Source organism: Lemur catta, chromosome 4 (genome assembly GCF_020740605.2).
Source record: "Lemur catta isolate mLemCat1 chromosome 4, mLemCat1.pri, whole genome shotgun sequence".
Taxonomy (NCBI): Eukaryota; Metazoa; Chordata; class Mammalia; order Primates; family Lemuridae; genus Lemur; species Lemur catta.
Window position 1 is genome coordinate 55,221,806 of NC_059131.1, and position 19,829 is coordinate 55,241,634.

At 49.0% G+C, this 19,829-nt stretch overlaps 1 protein-coding gene across 18 annotated transcripts in view; it reads left to right on the forward strand.

The window, feature by feature from the left end:
- The window catches only part of DYSF (dysferlin), a 201,459-nt gene that overhangs the window by 62,470 nt on the left and 119,160 nt on the right, over nucleotides 1–19,829 (forward strand). For 10 of the 18 annotated variants that reach the window (XM_045549836.1, XM_045549838.1, XM_045549844.1 and 7 more), the window contains 7 exons: nucleotides 4,198–4,266; nucleotides 4,446–4,489; nucleotides 8,157–8,239; nucleotides 15,672–15,713; nucleotides 17,314–17,429; nucleotides 17,913–18,026; nucleotides 19,295–19,472. In XM_045549836.1, coding sequence (XP_045405792.1) covers nucleotides 4,198–4,266; nucleotides 4,446–4,489; nucleotides 8,157–8,239; nucleotides 15,672–15,713; nucleotides 17,314–17,429; nucleotides 17,913–18,026; nucleotides 19,295–19,472 — 646 coding nt within the window. The remainder of the gene's footprint in view (nucleotides 1–4,197; nucleotides 4,267–4,445; nucleotides 4,490–8,156; nucleotides 8,240–15,671; nucleotides 15,714–17,313; nucleotides 17,430–17,912; nucleotides 18,027–19,294; nucleotides 19,473–19,829) is intronic. The other 8 variants (XM_045549833.1, XM_045549840.1, XM_045549842.1 and 5 more) reach the window with 1 other exon arrangement.

A 19,829-nucleotide genomic window follows, 5' to 3' on the forward strand; every position in this document is an offset into this window, starting at 1 on the left:
CCTGTATCATCCTGCCTCTCCCTTTCTCTTAGCCTGTGTGTGTGTCACTTTTTCTCATTACATCCTAATCTGAAGAGCCTTGAGGTTTTGTCTTCTGTGTGTCCACACACCCCAGCCTGGCCATCCTTGCATTTCCTCTTATGAACACTTGGTGGCACTGCTATCCAAGATGTGAACCATTCCTCATTTGGCCACGTTACTAAGGGGATAGGAGTGTTTGTGTGTGTGTGTGTGCCCGTGCACATGTAACTATGCACTTCATAGTACTGGAAAAGGAAAGCGGGGGTACTTGTAGGGCAGGGCAGGAAGTTTTAAAACAACTTCAATTTTCTGAGTGCATGAATCAAACCCATTAGTTGTAAAAACATTTGAAAAAAATCAGAGAAAAGGAAAACAAAAAAGCCTGCACCGTATTCTGTACCCCACACCATCGCAGGGATCAGGACCATTAAATTAACATTGTGTGCATTTCCTTCTAGTATGTTTTCTCTCTTTGGCTCTCACTACCCCTCCCTGCCCCTCTCCCACCTCCCACTGTAAAAAAACTGGACTCAGATTACAGTTGATTTTCATTATTCATGGATTCTGTATTCGCCAATTTGCCTACTCACTAAAATTTATTTGTAATCCCAAAATCAACACTCAGGGCATTTTTGTGGTCATTTGTGGATGTGTGCAGAGCTTCAAAAATTTTGTGCTGCTCAGTGTGCATGTTGGTTGCCGAGGTCCAACAAGGGGACACTCTACCTCCTTGTTTCAGCTCTCATGTTATAACTGTGTCCTTTTCTTGTCTATGTAATGCCACCTTGTTCGCATTATTATACCTTTTGTTGGTGATTTCGCTGTTTAAAATGGCCCCTGGGCATGGTGCTGAAGTGCTGTCTGGTGCTCTTAGGCTCAAGAAGGCCTTGAGGCGCCTGTGGGGAGTACGTGTGTTAGGTGAGCTTCACTCAGGCATGAGTCATTTTGCTGTTGGCCATGAGTTCAATGTTAATGAGTCAACAATATATATGTTAAATAAGGTGTCCTTCAACAGAAACACACATACAGCAAGACTATGTATTGATCAGTTGACAAAAATGTTGTGACAGAGGCTGGCAGGAACCTAACCCTACATTTCCGCAAGGGGTAATGACTCAGGATCTACTAATCCACTGTTCATGGTGACGTTATAGACCACAACTGCCATGAATAATGAGAATCAAATAGGCAGTCTGGTAAGCTGCTTTTATTGTCTAATATTTTCTCAGGTTATTAAATAGTCTTTGAAGTGAATTTTTTGATGGCTGTGTAATATTCCAGTAGATGAATATATCATAACATTTAACCTATTCTTGGCTATCTGTAAAGTTCTAATTTTCCTTTTTTATAAACAACCTTGTGACAGACATCAGCATACAGGAATCTTTGTCCACACTCTGATGGCTTTTCCATAGGGAAGTTTCTAGAATGAGGGTTGCTAGGTCAAAGGGCTTATTTTTAAGTATTTGATACAGTTGGTCAAATAGTCCTCCAGAAATTTCCTACAATAACATTCCATCAGAAAGTGAAGGAGGAAAAAGAAAAAAGGTGAAGGGAACAAAAAGAGGTAAGAGGAGGAGGAGGAGGAGGAGGAAGAGGAAGCATGGTGCTGCCCTGGCGAGTGTGTGCGGGTGGGACAGGAGGGGGAGGCTGGCGGGCACCTCTAGGCTCAGCAGCAGTGCTGGCCTGGGGTGTGTCAGTTGGACCGGCTGTTGTTCAAGCCCTCACTCCCACATGGCTGTGGCTCTGTCACAGGGAGCCAGCCCCTGAGGGCACTGGGTTGAGGGACTTGCTGTGGAGGGGGCCTCAGACCCCTGGGGCAGAGGCCGAAGCAGGCCCCATGGGCACTGCGTGTGTGTGGACACCCTGTGCCTTCTTGTTCCAGGGAGCTAGGGCCCAATGTTGACAGGGCCTCTCAGCTGTGTCTCGATAGAGTCCTTTCTTTTGCTTTTGTTTTAAAATTTCATTTATCTGATTTTTGAATTAGGTAATACGTTTATTCCATATACTGTATGCATTTATTCTGTCTATCATCTAGCAATGAATCTATCATGAAAAGTCGCCATCCTGTATTCTATCCAAGAATTGATCCACTCGATTTCTTCTTTTCAAAGGAAACCACTGCAGTTTCTTTCATATCATTCTGGTTTTATTATGCGTATGCAAGCAAATATGATAATAGATTCTTATCTTTTACCTTTTATTTATTATTGTTATTTTTTTAGAAACAAGGTCTTACTCTGTTGCCCAAAGTAGAGTGGGGTGGTGTGATCATAACTCATTGTAACCCCAAACTCCTGGGTCAAGCGATCCTCCCACCTCATCCTCCCGTGTAGCTTGGACTACGGGCACACATCACCATGCCTGGCTAATTTTTCTCTTTTTTTGTAGAGATGGAGTCTTGCTATGTTGCCTGGGCTGGTCTCTAACTCTTGGGCTCAAGTGATCTTCCTGCCTCGGCCTCCCAAAGTGCTGGGATACAGGCATGAGCCACCGCATTTGGCCTCTTTTACCCTTTTAACATACATTGTTGCACATTATACTCACTGATCTGTAGTTTGCTTTTTCTACTTAATAATATAACTTGGAGATTTTTTCATATCAGTACATGAAGTGATCCTCATTTTTTTAGAGCTGCATAGTACTCCATCATGTGGATGGGCCATAACTTACTTAACCTGTCCTCTATTGGTGGACAAATGGGCTTTTCCAAATCCTTATTGGTTCGAGCCATGCTGCAGTGAATAACTTCACACATTGTCATTCCACACATGTGTGAGTATTTCTGTAGGATAAATGTCTAGAGGTAGAACTGATAGGTCAGTGGGAATATGCATTTGAAATTGTAATAGATAGTGGCCACTTGTTCTCTGAAGTGGTCAGACTATTTTGTTTTCCCACTAGCAAAATATGAGCATGCAGTTTTTCCATAGCCTTGCCAATAGTGGTCGGTCAGACTTAAGATTTTATGAATCTGATGGATGAGAAATGATATCTCATTAGTTTTGTGTTTCTTTTATTATGAGTGAGATTAAGCATCTTTTTATATGCTTCACAACCCTTTGTGTGTCTAATCCTGTGAACTGTCTCTTCCACTCTTTGCTAATTGTCCCATTGGATTGTTCATCTCCCCTTTCCTTACTCCTCTCTTGGCTAACACAAGGCCAAATCTTGTCCCCCCAGCCCTGCCCCCAGCCCTGTGTAGCCTTTGTTTGGGCTCTTTTTACAGGCATGAGGGGGAAGGTGGGGACAGGCGCTGGCACAGAGTGGACCAGGGATGGAGACAAAATCCTTTCCCTGGGGCCCCAAAATCTCTGATCTAAGTCAGATGCTCATTAAATGAGATAATGCACATAAAATACTCGCCACTGTGTAAGGCTTGCAGTAAATGCTCTGAAAAAGCGGCTCATTATTTTTATGTGTAGAACATGTAGACCTACTAGGATCTACGTATCTGAAACTGAGTCTTTACCTACTGTCCCCATGTGTGGGCACAGGCTGCCCTGGGGCTGGCTAAGGGGCCTGGTGCGCCCCATGGGCTCCGAGGGCAGAGCTGGCCCGAGGGCAGAGCTGGCCCGAGAGCTGCTGGCTTGGATCTAGTTTCCACTCCTGCGAGATTTCTTGTTTGTGAAAAGCCCAGTCTTTAGGGCAGGGTTGGTCTGAGGCAGATGGTGGCTTGTAGGGTTGGTATCATCACTGAATGTTCCTTCACTCTCAGATGCCCATGCACGGCCTCCAAGCCCCCGCCCCCATCTCTGACCTTCTAGGGCTCACTTCCGAAGCGGCAGGAGGTCTGGGTTGATGGGCAAAGGGGGCACCTCTGGGAAAGCCTGTCTGGACTGGACTCAGGGCCCCCACATTGAGGGTCACAGCCACAATGGAGGTGGGAGGGCACATCCAGCCAGAGGTGTGAGTTTAGGGTAGAAGAGCTGTGGCATTCAGACAACCCGCCCACCCCCACCCGCTCCCTGGCTCTGGGTCTGACCTTCTATTAAGCTTTGTCTCTGCAAAGACTCTCTGTGTGTGAGCCCACCGCACCAGGCCCCAAGACCCCAGGGTCTGACACTCAGCCTGAGGGCAGCCAGCGTGGCAGAGAATGGCCGCTGCTGGTGTGGTGGTCCCTGAGGGAGCCCTGCATCCCCATGGAGCTCGATCCACCTGTCTTGTGTCTTCCAGCTCTGCAGCAAGATCTTGGAGAAGACAGCCAACCCTCAGTGGAACCAGAATGTCACGCTGCCTGCCATGGTGAGCCCCACCCTCCCTCTGGCCCACCCATGGAGGCCCCCGGGGGCTCTGGGCGTTGGGAGGTGCAGGGCTCCCTGACTCTGCAGCATTCTGCCTATATCCTGCCTTCTGCTTGGAGGACGGGGTGTAGCTGTCTTCAAAAGGACTCTACTCCCAACACACCTCTCTTCCCTCCTCAGTTTCCCTCGATGTGTGAAAAAATGAGGATTCGTGTCATAGACTGGTGAGTCCTGAGCTTGGGAGTCTTTAGAGAGAGCTGACCTGAGGGGCCACTGGGAGCCAGAGAAGGAGAGGGTGTGGGCAGTTCTCGGGAAGCTTACTCACAGCCCTGCTGGCTGGGGGCAGGACGTCTGCCCTGAAGGCAGATAGGTGGGGCTGCGGGGGCGGGTAGAGAGGGAAGGCTTCCTGGAGGAGGTGGGTGGGCGATGGCCTGGCAGGAGGGGTGAGGTTTTGAGAAGTCCATGGCAAGGGCATCCCAGTGAGGAAAGGCTCACAATCCTGGGCAAGGGAGTGGGAAAGAGCCGAGCTTCTGGGAAGATGGGCCACAATGCCCCTCTGGGTTGGGAGGATAAAAGGAAGGGTCCCCAGGCTGGGGAAGCGGGCCAGGTTGCCTGAGCAGGACACACCACTGCAGGTGTGCAGCAGGTGAGGACAATAGCCCATGGGCATCTTAGAAAAATAATAGTATCTAACACTTGGATGCCAAACCCCATGCCCAGCAAGCACTTGACTTGCATCATCCCATCTGCCCTCAACTCAGTTCTATGGCATAGTTCACAGTTCACAGATGAGGAGGTAGACTGGGGAAGATTGAGTGACTTGCCTGAGGTGACAGCTGCAAAGCAGCTGAGGCCAGGCTTAAACTTAAGCCTGCTGCTTCCAAAGCCTGTGCTCCAAACCACTGGGCCATGCTGCCTGCTGCTACGTTGAGGGGATCTCTCTCACGAGTGAGGGGGTCCACACGTGTGATCCCAGGGCCCCAGGCTTTCCAAAAAGGGAGAATTGTCCTTTCTTTGCCCCCAAAGGTCTTGGCTATGTGGTTCTCCAGAGTGTTCTCCTTTGGTCTCATGCCCATGGCACTCCCGACCAGGAGGATAATGAGAGACCAGGGAAAAACCCCTGGGCCACAGAGCCACTAAGCTGTGTGCCAGTTCCCCAGGCCGAAAGAAAACAGCTTGTGAGAATGAGAGAGAGGAAGGGAGCAGCCAGGAGGGCCGCGACCACGGGTATGTGCCGTGGGGAAGCGGTTTGGAGGAGACATGGGCTTTACGTCCCAGGGCCAGCTTGGAAAGTGTATGTGTTGCGCTGACTGTGGGCAGCTGGCTGTGTGTGCCTGTGCGTGTTTGTGCATGTGGATGCATGTGGGTGCGGGTCCCCTGTGTTGTGGATGAGCCTGGCCCACGTCCAGGTGAGCTGTGTCAAAGGCATCAGCATACTGTACAATCCAAACACATTACAGAATCTAGTGGTTGCATCTCTGGTTTGGGTTGAAGTGGCATTTTTATTGTGAGTCTATTTTCAGACTTGCTGTATTTTCCAAAAGCAACCCCAAGCCCCAAAACCCAACTCTTGGCCAGAAAGCATTCTGCTGCTGCAAGTTCCTATCAAGAAGAGCGCTTTCTTCCCAGAAAATGCAGATACATTTTTTTTTTTGAGACCAAGTCTTACTCTGTTGCCCTGGACTAGAGTGCAGTGGCCCAATCATAGCTCACTGTAACCTCAAACTCCTGGGCTCAAGCAATCCTCCCACCTCAACCTCCCAAAGTGCTAGGATTACAGGTGTGAGCTGCCATGTCCAGCCTGTAGATACCTGTTATTACCTGCATCCTGGAAATATGATATGGTCCATATGGCCTTTCCTCTTTAACTTAGTTTTCCATTCAAACCTTTAAAAATTCCTTTCTCATTTAAAAACAAAAAATCCCAGATCACCCCCAACCTCCTTAAAAAACAAAACCTCTCTCCTCCCATTCTTTTTCCTTCTTTTCCCAGATTCAGATAAGGCCAGAAGTCAGAAATCCGATTCCTCTTCAAGTGCTGACCTTTTTCTAGGGATTAGTCATGAAGACAGTTTAAAAATGCCATCAACTGTTGCTGCTTATTGTGTTGACATCATTGTAAAATGTTCAGGAAATTTTTACTTTCCAGTTCTTCCTAACATCATTCACTAGGAAAAATGATAAAGATCTGTGCTAACAAGTCATTCTCCCTAATGCAGTCCCAGTTCTGATGGAAAACTTCAAGATCAAAGCTTAGTTACCCCCCTGGGAAATACAAGGAGGAGGGAAGGGTGCACAGAGATGGGGTATCTCATGGGGTTAGGGGATTTAAAAGAAGGATAAGATCAGGCGCCCAGGTGTGTCTTTCACAATGGGGCTGGGATGTGTCATCTCTGGAGATGCCTGGGGCTAAGGTACTCACAGCAGGGAGAGGGGCCTCAGGGGCACTGGGAGGAAGGAAAGCACAGCGAGAAGCTTCCTGAACCCCCACCCAGTGTTTCTCAACCTCAGCACTGTTGACATTTGGGGCTGGAATATTCTTTGTTGTGGGGGTCTGTTCCGTGCATTGTAGGATGTTCAGCAACAACCATAGCCTGTACCCACCAGATGCCAGTAACATCCCCCCTCACAGAAGATGTTTTCAGACGTTGTCAAATGTTCCCTGGGGGTCAAAGTTGCTATGGTGAGAACCCCGGGGCCAGCCTGCCAAGGAAGCAACGGGTTGCTGCAATCAAAGCTCTGGTTTCCACGTCAGTATATCTGGCCTCAAACCCTAGCTTTGCCATCTTGCAAATCATTTCACCTTTTAAACTTCAGTTTCCTCATCTGAAATTGGGGCTAATTGTATGACAGTACCTGACGTGCGGATTAATGAGTTAAGTCACTTGGTGGTTTTAGCACAGTGCTTGGCTCTTAGTAGGTGCTTAATACATTTAGCTATTACTATTATCAAGGAGCAGGTGTGGGGTTCAGAGGGCGGGTCTGCACAGAACGTTGTTGGCCAATGGTAGTCTCCTTGAGCTCCCACCCATCGGCCCCTGCGCTGGCTGGGGAGGAGAGAAGCCTTTCCTTGGGAAGCAGGACAGTCTCCGCATGGTGTGTGCCACGGGACGGGCACTGGGCCGGGAGTCAGCGCACCAGGGCTTCAGTCTGGGCTTTGCTTCTCCCTCCGGGGCTGACCTTGGGCAAGTACCTTCATGGCTCCCAGCCTCAGTTTCCTCACTGATGCAACGGAGACAGTAATAAAAGTACTTGTTTCTCAAGGCTGTTGTGAGGCTCCTGAGAGATAAAGGTTAAAAGTGTTTCGTCACATACAAAGTTAGATACAAAAAGAAATTGTGCCTTAGCATGGGCTACTTGAAAAGACTGTGGCCTTGGAGAAGTTTCTTCCTGGTTACCTGGTTTTTTTGTCCATCTGGATATTTCTTTAGCTCTGTGGAGCCTCCTCAGCTCCTCATGGGTCTGGGAATCTGGCTCCCTGAGGAGTCTCCTGCTCCCTGGCCCTGCCTCCCTGCCTCTGGCAGGTGTGCCTGCGTAGTTCCTGGTGTGCCTGCAGAGACCCAGGTGTGCCTACCTAGTTCTGGGTGTGCCTGCAGAGACCCAGGTGTGCCTACCTAGTTCCAGGTGTGCCTGCAGAGACCCAGGCTGGAGGCCCGGGGTTGGGTGGCTGACGGGGTGCTGATGGTTGGCGGGATGGACTAGTTCCCTCTAGGGGGGTCTGGAGCGAGCTGTCTGCGCAGTTTCTTCTTCCCTGGGGCTATCGGGCGCCAGTAACTACCAAAGTGAGGACTGGGACTCCCCATGATGTGTAACTGAGGCCACTTCCTTCCTGGGTGGGCTGTGGCCTGTGTCCCCCTCTGTGTTCAGGCCCTCTCTGCTCCTTTGCTCTAGGGATCGCCTCACTCACAATGACATCGTGGCCACCACCTACCTGAGTATGTCGAAAATCTCCACCCCTGGAGGAGAAATAGAAGGTACGTTCCGCCTGTGTTCCGCCCTCTGGCCCCTGTGCTCTCCCTGTCCCGTCTCTGCCTGGCTTACACTTCTTGTTTTGAGAGTTTGCAGGAAAGGGACGATTATAAGGCCTTTTTGCCCATTTGCCACAGAGAAGGGCTCCGGCGGGTGAGAGAGATGGCTTGCAGACATTTAGGCTTCTCCACACGCGGGTGGCGGGAGGCACCACTGACTGGTGGGAGGAAGACAATTCACTCTCGCAGATAACACGTTGGCCGGCGGCCGCTGTGCCGGCCACCAGGTTCTAGCTGGCCAACTGAGCTCTAGCAGTTTCAAAGCTATTGAAATAGCTTTCACTGGTCTATTGAAAAGTAATCCATTATCATTTATAGTAAATTCTAAATAAAATTTTAAATGAAGTAATCTGAAAGAAGAATATAAAATTTAGTCATAAGCCCACTCCTTCAGACAGGAACTGTTAGCATTCTGGGAACTTTTCTGTCTGTCTGTCTGTATATATACATGTACTTGTATGTATATGTGTACACACATCCTTGGAGATATACACACACACACACACACACATTAAAAACAAACTGTTTTGAAAATTGTTTTTGTGTCACTTGGTAATACAACATAGGTGTCTTTTCATGTTATTAAATGTTCTTCTACAACACAATTTTAAATGAATACGCATATTCCATTGTGTGAATATACTATTAATATAATCCACATTAATGGATTATATTAATCCATTAGTAAATGTTGAATATTTAGGTATTTTCTAATTTTTCTACATTATAAACAACTAACTTTGCAATGAATATTTTTGTAGCTGAATTTTTATACGATTCATGAGTTTCTTTTTGGATAAATACCTGAAAGTTGAATTGCTGTGTTAAAGAATTTCAACATTTTTAAGGCTTTTAGTATATATCAATATTGCCCTTCAAAAAGACTGAACTTGCCTTTGGACTCTAGGATGAAAAAAAAAAAAGGAAAACAAAGAAAAAAAGGGCTGGACTATATGTTTATACTCTAATCAATCCCATAAGCTTGTTTTGCTGCACCCGCACCAACACAGGGTAAAAGAATAATATTAAAAAAGAACTTTGTTAATTTGATAGGTGAAAATGGTATTTCATTGTTGCCTTAATTTTCATTTCATTAATAGCTGGTGAAGTTGATCAATGTAAATTTCAAATACTTTAATAAATATTTTATACTTATATATAATATGTTTGTATAATTATATTTATTCTGTTATAAATCCCCTGTTTATGTTCTTGATCCTTATTTCTGATGTTAAGTTTATCTTTTTCTCATTGTTTTGTAAGGGTTCTGTATATATATGGATATTAACTTTTCCCTTGTCATATATGTGGCAAATAATTCTTGTCAGTTTTATTTTCTAATTAATAGTTTTTGACCTACAGAAATTTAAAATTTTTATGTAGCCAAATCTGTTAATCTTTTCCTTAGTGAATAAGGCAGAGATAGAGCATCACTTTTTTCAAATTTGTTCTTTGTTGATACCAACACTGTATTTTGAATAATCTTTTCCCTATATCTTGAAATACCAACATTATCACTGACTAAACTCCTAAATGTATTCTTGGGCCTGTTTTTTGACTTTCTGTTATCATCCATTGGTATGTCTGCTTATAATTTCTTTGGTTTTGGAATCTGGGTTATGCTGGGTCTGTAAAATTAATTGTAAAGATTTAAAGTCTTCTCTAACATCTGGAACAGTTTATATAACATAAGAATATAGTCTTTTGAGGGTTTGAAATAATTCACCCATAAAACCATGTGGGCTGTGTGCCCTTTTTGAGTGGGTATACTAATAGCTCTTTGAAAACTTTTCAATTTCTCCTGTGATCGTTTTTATTTTTAGTTTGTTACTTTTATTCTAGTCAATTTTGATAATTTATATTTTCCTAGAAAAGCATCCATTACATTGAGGTCTAATTTATTTACATAGTGTTGTGCAGAGCAAACTTTTATAATTTAAACAATTCTCTCTACCTGTGGTGTTTTCCTTTTTCTTATTTCTAATGCTATGTGTTTGAATTTTCCTCCTTTTTTTCTCTATTAGTCTTGTTAGAAGTTTATTTTTAATCTTTATTGGACTTTTCATCTTTGTACTCTTTTCTTTAACTCTCTTTAGTTTTATTTTGTTTCCTTTTTTAACTTTCAAATTACCTTCCTGTGTTTATTTTCAAATTTTTAATTTAAATAATGAAAGTATGGTTTCTGCCCTATGTATCATGCTTCAGCAAACCCTAAGATTATATTTAACTTTATTTTTAAATTTTTATTTTTCACATTTAAATATTTAACCTATTTTGAATTTATTTTGGTGCATTTTTTGAGAGCAGTCTTATTTGATGCCTTTGTAGTTCATACTTTTCCTGACTAGATGCTGCTTTTAGGAATTTATTGCTTTTCTTGCAGTTTAGGAAATTACTTTGATATCTCTAGGTGCAGGACTGGTTATTGAATTTTGTCTGAGACATGGTAAATTTTTATTTTTTATTTCTTTTGGAGATAGAGTCTCACTCTTTTGCCCTGGCTAGAGTGCCTGTGGCATCAGCCTAGCTCACAGCAACCTCAAACTCCTGGGCTTAAGCAATCCTTCTGTCTCAGCCTCTCGAGTAGCTGGGACTACAGGCATGTGCCACCATGCCCAGCTAATTTTTTTCTCTATATATTTTTAGTTGTCCAGCTAATTTCTTTCTATTTTTTGGTAGAGACGGGATCTCGCTCTTGCTCAGGCTGGTCTCGAACTCCTGACCTCGAGCGATCCTCCCACCTTGGCCTCCCAGAGTGCTAGGATTACAGGCATGAGCCACTGCACCCGGCCCGACATGGTAAATTTTTAAACCTAAGCTGAGGAATTTTTTTTTTAAATTCTGACATTATGCCGTGGACAACTGAAGGCAGGGTGGGGTAGTGATGAGAGCTGCGGCTCTGGAATGAGCCAGCTTGTGTTCAGATTCTGTTGGCTCTGCCTCTTTGTAACCCAGCGACTCTCTCCAGTCTTATTTCCATAAAATGGGGCTCTTACAAGTCCCAACCTCATAAGATTGTTGTAAGGGTCCAATGAGGTTATAAATGTGAGGTTTTTATAGTGTCTGGTACACAATAAACTCTAAAGGAATGTTTGATGTTTATTATCATTATTGTTGGCTTTTTGGATCACTAATCTGATTTTTTTCTATACCAGTTCTGCTTTTCATTGCTTCTCATATGGCATTTTTAGTTTCTTGTCAAGCCTTCTTTTCCCTCTATTGCTTTTCTTCTATTTCTCTTTTCTTCTTTGCTCCTTGTCTGTTTTCTCCCAGAAGTTTTGCTTATGTTCTGCAGAGGCTATGTCTTCTTGCACTCTATTGAGGTTTCCAAATAATTTCCTGAAAAATTCAGATGAACACTCTTTCTGAATGTTCCCGACGTGGTTGCCCTATCCTGGTTGGCACTTGGTTCTGTCCCCTCCCCTCCGTATTCACCCTCCACGATGTGTCCTGTGTCGATGCCTTTCCGCAGGCAGGAGGCGCGGGTCTCCGTCTGTCCTCAGATCTTTAGCTCAGACTCTGCCCAGGGCTCTTGAAGTCACTATCTTCTCTAATCTCATTTTCTAGGTTCTCTGAAACACTTTAAGAAAAAGTTTTCATTGTAGAAAATTTCAAACACGTACAAAAGTAGAGAATGGTACAGTGAACTTCCAGGCACCCTCACGGAGCGGCACCATCTGGTTGCTCCCTGCCATTCTGATTTCCTAGTGACACTTTGCTGGCGGAATACACAAAATCGGCCTTCCTGGAGGCACTGGTCTCTGGCTCCTCTGGCCCGGCCCTCTCCCCTCCTAACTGTGGGAATGAGCTGTCCCAGCACATAGTCGCCTTCACTAATAGCCGTTCAGACGGTTTCCGAGGTCTGCCTTGCACGCACAGGTAGAAAGATTCGAGGTGGGGTGGGGCGCGCATTGTGGCGCTGGTACAGAGGGTGCTCTGGCTGCCTCACAGCTCGGTGCTCTCCCTGTGGAAGGAATCTCTTCTCCAGTTTCTGACTGATGCTGTCCCTGACTCTGAATCCAGGGACAGACACTGGTAGAGGTACAATGTGACATTTCGACTGTTTTCTGACAGTCACTGTTTCATGAGGCTACAGCTGTGCCTGCCATCAGGAGAGTTTAGATCTTCCCTTTCTCCTCCCACAGCCTTCACTTCGGGGTCATGTTAGCCTTCATCTCTGTCACAAATCCTTCAGTGGGAAGGCGAGGAAAATGTTTCTGTGGCCACTAGATGGTGCTCGGGTCATGGGCAACCCAGTGTGCTTCAGGGAGGCGTTCGAAGGCGGGACCACCTTCTCTCGAAGATGGTTCTGGAAATGAGAATCTTCTTTTAACCAGCCAACTGACTTTAAATATGCAGTTAAATAGCTTGATCTGTGTGACAATAAAAGAGATGTAGTGATCCGACTGGAACCGCTCTTTATGACTGCTCAGATTCTCTGATGTCCCTTCCCTCAGAGGTGGGTCCCTCTCTGTGGCTGGAGCCTCTCTCTGGCCCTGAGGTTAGCACTTGCCTTGCTCCTGCCAAGCCTTGAACTTGTCCCCCTCAAAACATGGCACTCCAACTCTCCTCTCAGCTCTTTTATGTTTTCGCTCCACGTTGCGGGGTTCTAGCACATCTGAGTGATGCACAACACTTTGCTTCCTCACGGCTCTCGGAGCCCAAACCAAACTGAACGGCAAAAATGAGTTCTTTCTTTACATTCTCCCGCCGCAGGGTTCACCAGATTGTTTGGTCCAACTAAGAGTTCTTGTTTTTGTGTTTTTGTTTTTGTTTCTAGTGAGGACAAGACCTAACACTAACCTCTTAAACACTTCTGCCCACAAGTTTGCCTGGGCACATTAAAGTATTCCTTGGATCCTGTGCTCCAAAGTATTAAGTAAAAATTTTGTTTTTTAAAAAAGAGCACTTGCCTTAGAAGCTGCAGGTCTTTCAAAAGGTAACAGGCACACAAGACCTGTGAAACCCGCACAGATTCTTTGATAACTTTATACATAGGAAATTTGCGCGACATAAATAGCACTTGTATCCTACAGTTTTTTCCACGGCTCAGAAATCTGAAGTTAGTTTCTTTTTGTCTTTGGAATGCAGATGATGCTAATTTCCCAGCAGTGCTTGGTTTCTGCTTCTGCCTGGCGCGGGCTGGTGTCAGGCAGCCAGCCGCCATGGGCTTGGGGGTGTGCCGAGAGGCAGGGGGAGCTGGCAGGGCTGGCCGCAGGTGGTGGCCTTAGCTTCTCCAGGAGACACGTATGTGCTGGGGCCTGTCTGCAGGGCTGTGACTTGTGGCTCACTGGGCTGGGAGGTCTAATTGCCTTCACCTTCCCCCAGGTGAGGGAGTTGGGCTTTGTTGCTCAGGCCACAAAACTGGAGTATTCATCTGTGTTTGGGGGCTTCCACAGCCTGGGTTCCCTGGGCTTAGGGAAAACACACCAAAACAGTTGTGTTTTGGCAGAAGGGTGATGAAGAATAAATAGAGGCTTTGTCTCGGTTGCTTTACTGGTCACTCTGCCCTTGACTTTATGAGCTGTCTGCAGACACAGAGGAGAGAACCTGGGTGGACCTCAGCACCCACCAACCTGTGACCCCACGTTAGGAATCATTGGCCGAAGATGCCAGCAGGGCCATGTCTTATTTCACACTCCAAGTGCCTAGTACAGTGCCTGGTTAGGTTTGCTGCATGAACAAATGAATGAACCAATGGGTGAATTAGTGAAGAGGTGTGGCCGGGAAACAGGCTACTCTACAGCCACCCACTTGGTTCTCCTGGCCACCAGAGGCCTGTGTTGGTCAGATGGCTGGTGAGATCAGGGGGATATCTGTGTCCACGCTGGTCATTGGGCTGCAGCCAGCATTCAAAATCCGTCTGGGTGGGAAGCCGAGTTTGCCTCCGCAAGAAGCACATGGGGGTTGGAACTATGACCTTGGCCTCGTTAGCCCGAGATAACAGGCCGGGCCTGTTGGTAATCATTTGGAAGGAGTTTAAAATGGAATCTATTTCCTTCCGGTGGTCCCTGGCCACTGCTCTCCTCAGGGCAGCAGCTGTGCCTGTGTCGTCCTGTCGCTGTGCGTAAAGCTCCCCGTGGCCGGGGGCCTGGCTCTCCCGCTGACGAAGCCCCATTGCTGTGGATGTGAGGATGGCCATGAACTGTGACTTCTGCAGCCCTGACTTCACCAGCCGGCATCCGTAGCTGAGGCCTGGCTGTGGAGAGTGAGGGGCTGGGCCTGGCCCTCCTTGCTGCCTCTGCCTGCGCTTCTTCAGCCCTGTCCTCATCTCCAGCTGCCACACATCCTTCTTCTCTCTTCTTCACTCTTGTTTCTGATCGTTCTTCCTTCATAACAGTTCCCTCAGCTATTGGCTTCCAACTACAGTCATGGAACTAAGGCAGAATAGTAACAGGCATTTTTTCTTTGGAGGACAGCAACAGCAATAGCTGAACACTGAATGAAAATAATCAGCAAGTTCACCAACCACATCCCCAGGCTTGGTCAAAACCTCAGACTTGGCTACACTTTGCTGGTCTGAGAATGCGTAAGGGAAGGAGAAGAGGCAGAAATCAGAGAGGACGGTGGAGGGAGACTGAGGGGTGTCCACTCATTTGGGGGCACTTTGTACCTGCCTAGAAGTGAGGGGCCGATTCCAAGAGCCTAGAATTGTGCCAGAGTATCTCCTTCCTTGCTTCTCTTATCTCTAGACACCCCTTACCAACACTTAGGGGCTCAGCCAAGTGCGCAGAGCCTTCAGCGAGTGGGCAGCGCCTGGCACTGTGCTTTGCTGTAAGCGGCACGTGCCAGAAGCCATATGCCAGTGCCTGATGTTGTGAAAATGCAACATGGTGCCCTCAGCGGCAATACTGGAAATGGCCACTAGATGGAGATGTTGTGCCTTGAAATGCCCCAGCTCAGGCACTTGGTCCTGGGCGCCAACCTGCCTGCTGGGGTTGGAGTGCCGGGTGTGTCTGCTGCCCAGCTCTGGCCCTTTCGTGTTTCCCCCACACTTCCTTTGTGTCTGTACTTTGTTTCCCTCACTTATCTGGCTACAATATGGAAAAGCACATTTTCTTTTCTGTGTTATTTCTTGAATGTGTTGACTCAAGTTTTGGGCCCAGTTTTCAGTTGGCAAACAGAGCACCCAGATGCGCAGGCAGATCAGGTGGCCCTGGGGGCTCCCGTGGTGCTGGGAGCTGTGTCCAGCTGGGCAGGGGCTGGGGATGACTTAGTTTGTGACAAATTTTCAGCTGGGGGGCCAGTGGGTCCTCGGGCACATCTGTTTCCCACACGGGAACTGTCTTCCTATCTGTCTGCCAACTCTGCATCCACAGCCGTGCATGTAACCCAGCCACGCCTCTCCTAACCCCTTTTCCATTTCTTTACGCTTCAGAGGAGCCTGCAGGTGTGGTCAAGCCTCCGCCAGCCACAGACCGTACGTTGCTGTCACCTTGGGGATGACCAGGGGAGCGGGGCCTTGGGGTTTTTGCTGGAGGGGAGAGGGCGCTGGAGGCCAGGAAGTTTTTGATTTGCCTGAGGTGGGATGGAGTGTCACCCACGGTCCCTGAGCTTGCTTCGGCTGTTACCTCTCAGCCTCAGTTGGGTATGAAATCGTTTGGAACACTTGAAGGGCACTTTCCTCCCACCTCTCCAAACCCTTCCTAGGCCTGCTAGGCTTGGGCTCATGCTCAGAGGAGACCACTCTGCCCAGCAGGGAGGGGTTGGGGCAGGCACGGGGTTGACAGTGGGGCAGGGGGCGTGTGAGGTGCTTCGGGGGCCAGGAGGAGGCCGGGAGGAGGTAAAAATGCTTGAAGATGAAATCCCCAAGGTAAATCACAATCGAGATGATTAATACCAATAATTAGTAATGCTCACGGTAGTTCCATCCATCTGGGCCTCCCATCTCTGTCCCCAAAGCCAGAGCCCTGTCTGTGCTAGGGTCTGGAAGAGGGGAAATCTTGAAGGATGCAGGGTGGCCCTTGGCTGATGGGGGGCTCCAGCCTTCTGGTTCCCCCCAACCCCATCCCTGGCCCTCCCTCATCCCCGGGATCTCAGCAGGGGTGGGGACTCAATGCATGGCCTTAGGTCATGGCCTTCTTTACTGAGGCCATGTATTTTGTGCCTACCTTGGCCCATCCTTGTGTGGACGGGTCATCCCAGATGGTTCCTGTTCCCAGCCCTACATCCCACCTTTGGCATTATGGAGATGTCCCTTCCCCCTTCCTTGGAAAAGGATATCCCAGTTTTTCAGGGTTCTTAGGGTATGGCTGGTAAATTCCCATCCTGGGAAACGCAGCAGTGAGCTGGAAAATGATACTAACAAAAGAGCCCCCCAAAGGATGGAAGTGATGTGGAGAAAAGATTTTCCCTCTTCATTAGTGTCATTTTCTCTCTAACTCTCCTCTGACCTGCTCCACTGAAAAACTGTTCTTTGCACAATGTGTGTGGAAGGGAGGAGATTCTGGGAGGAGGCAAGGCCATGAGGACATGGGGCACGGCCTGGGGGCTGCACTGCAGGGGAGGGACATCTCTCTGGGGCCCTCCCTGGCTCCCCCAGAGATGGCTTCTCTGATAACCACGCTTGGCGACCTCCTTGGTGCTCCAAGGTGGCTGGAGGGCCTGAGGAGCAGGGGACGTGACGGACAGAGAGGGACGCAGGGCTGGGGGCAGTGGAGGGTCCTGAGCCTCAGCTCAGCTTGCTGGCTGAGAGAAGGGGCTTTGAGAACATACCATTTTGGGCTGCCACCTTATAGTTACGTCCTTTGCATCTCTCTGCCGCAGTTTCCTCATCTGTAAAATGGGAGTAATTAAAATAATAAAAATACTTCTCAGTGTAGTAGTGAGGATTAAAGGGACTTGTGGGAGATAGTGAGAGCTATCATTAGTCTCATCGTTCTTTACACGTTTACAGGGGCTGTGTCCAGTGCATGTGGGGAGAACCGAGGCCAGGGATGGGCTCAGGTCTGAAGGTGGTCGGGTTGAGCACTGGAAAACCCACTGGGCCAGCCCCTCTGATCCCCACTTGTGTCTCCCAGTGGACGACCATCTGGGCTTCCTCCCCACTTTTGGGCCCTGCTACGTCAACCTCTACGGCAGCCCCAGGGAGTTCACTGGCTTCCCGGACCCCTACGCAGAGCTCAACACGGGCAAGGTGAGCCAGCCGGAGCCCTGGCCAGGGCGGATGCCAGACCCCCGACTGCTCAGGTGCCCAGGCCTGCATGTGGGGTCCTCCAGCCTGGCCTGAGCAGTGTCTGGGCCCGGCCTGGACTCTAAGGCCTGATGAGGCCTGAGTGGGCCCAGGGCCAGGCAGCCACCCCCTCAGAGAACCCTCTTGTCCCTTGACTCTGCCTCACAGCCACTGGTCCTTTCATTCTCCTGGCCCCTGAGGCACCCAGGCCCCATCTCTCTCAGGTCTCACCTCCCCTCGGGCTGGCTGGGGATCTGGCACAGATGGCCTGGGGGGGTTGGCATGTCCCCTGAACTCTCTGAGCATTTTCCTTACCTGTAGAGGGATGCGGTTGGCTTAGGCACCTGCTGCGTTCCTGGAAGCTGAGCTACCTCGGGGCCAGATTGTGCCCCTTTCTCCTCCTCCTCCCCTCCGTGCCCCCTGCTCCTGACCCGACCTCCCTCGCAGGGGGAAGGCGTGGCCTACCGAGGCCGGCTCCTGCTCTCCCTGGAGACCAAGCTGGTGGAGCACACCGAGCAGAAGGTGGAGGACCTCCCTGCTGACGACATCCTCCGGGTGGAGGTGAGGGGTGCGGCTCTGGGTGGCCCTGGTCCTTGTCTGGGGGCTGCGAGGGGTGGCCAAGCAGGGACTGGCCTCAAGGTGTCACGGTGGAGGGAGGACTCAGCTCTGCCCCGCACTCATGGTGCCTGTACCTCTCTGGGCCTCAGCAGCTCAGCTGTGAAGGGGGAATAATCCAACAGCTCCCCTGCCTCCCTGGAGGAGTGTTCAGGGGCTCCAGTAAGATAAATGGAAGTATTTGAAAAGTCTAGAGCTTGAGGCAAAATGAGATGCTATTTTATAATATTAATGTAAGAATAGCTAGCTGTGAAGTCAATGAAGCAGTTACCATGCTCCTGATGTCACTGAATCCTCCCAGCACCCAAGGTGGCGGCTGCTGTCACTGTCTCCACTATACAGGTGAGGAGACTGAGGCTTAGCTACAACAGAGCAACGAATGGTGGAGCTGGGCCCTGTGTGCAGAAGGCAGCTGTGTGGAGCCCGCACGGACGTTTAAGCTTTTAGACACCGTGGTCAGACGGCTCTGGCTGGAATCTCAGCTCTGCCACTCAGCAGCTGTATCAGTTTTCCCATCTGAAAAACGGGAGTAATAGTTATACTTACCCCATAGGATTGTTGTGAGAACTAAGTGAATTAACCCACATATGCAGAAAGCATGTAATGTGTTAGCTGTTATTACTATTTACTTTCTCCCTAAAACCCCATGGTCTGACCCTTCTTCCCTGTGCCTTCCATGAAAGGAATTATAAAATCACTGTGGTTCTAACCGGGGCATGGGATTAAGTGCCTACCCCATCCTCCACCCTGTGCCCGATGCCCAGGGGGGCAGTGAGGTCCGTTCGTCCCCGGCACGTGGCAGGGCAGCCTGTGTGTGCGCCAGAGCTGGCTGGTGGTGTGGGCTGGGAGCTGTGGGCAGGGGCGCAGTGGTTCTGGGCTTTTAGCCCTTCTGAGAGGCACACGAGGCCTGGGTTGCCCCAAGGGGCACCAGGGAGACCCTGCTGCGCTGATGGGGTGGTGCCATGGCTGCTGGTTTGGAGGAAGAGGAGATTTTATTAGGGAAACATGGCCAAATGCTCAAAGACCTGGAGTAAGTGTGTTCAGTTAGTAACCAAATCTGGATGCTGTTTCTTGGTCAGACTATTTGCCACACAGCAGTCCAGCCAGGAGTTATTGGGTGCCGGTTATGGCCCGGGCCTGCCAGACACATGCCGCCCCACCCCGGTGTCTTTCTTGGCTCCTCCCGTGACCCTCTGGCCCCTCTCTGCTCTCAGAAATTCCTGCGGAGGCGCAAGTACTCCCTCTTCGCCGCCTTCTACTCGGCCTCCATGCTGCAGGATGTGGACGACGCCATCCAGTTTGAGGTCAGCATCGGGAACTACGGGAACAAGTTCGACACGACCTGCCTGCCGCTGGCCTCCACCACCCAGTACAGCCGGGCGGTCTTCGACGGTGAGAGCAGAGGCCGAGTTCCTGGAGGGGACCCAGACCGCAGAGCAGGGGCCGAACCCTAGAGCCTGCCTCCCATGGAAGGCTATCGGAGGCCGGCTCAAGGGACTCGGCCCTGGCAAACCTGCTTGGGGTACCCCTTCTCCCCCGAGGTGAGATTGGAGCCCACAGATTGGGCTCCTGAAACCGGCAGTGACCCGCACGGACCCTGATCCATCTCAGTCAGTACATGGAGTCTGCTGAGCTTGGTTTAGAGATTCGGGGGAGTGTGGGCTTGGGTTTCCCAGAGTTGTTCTAACAACCCCTCTGTTTCCATGTGCTAAGGAGCCCTGATGAGAGCGGCAGCTGTCTGTTCCGTAC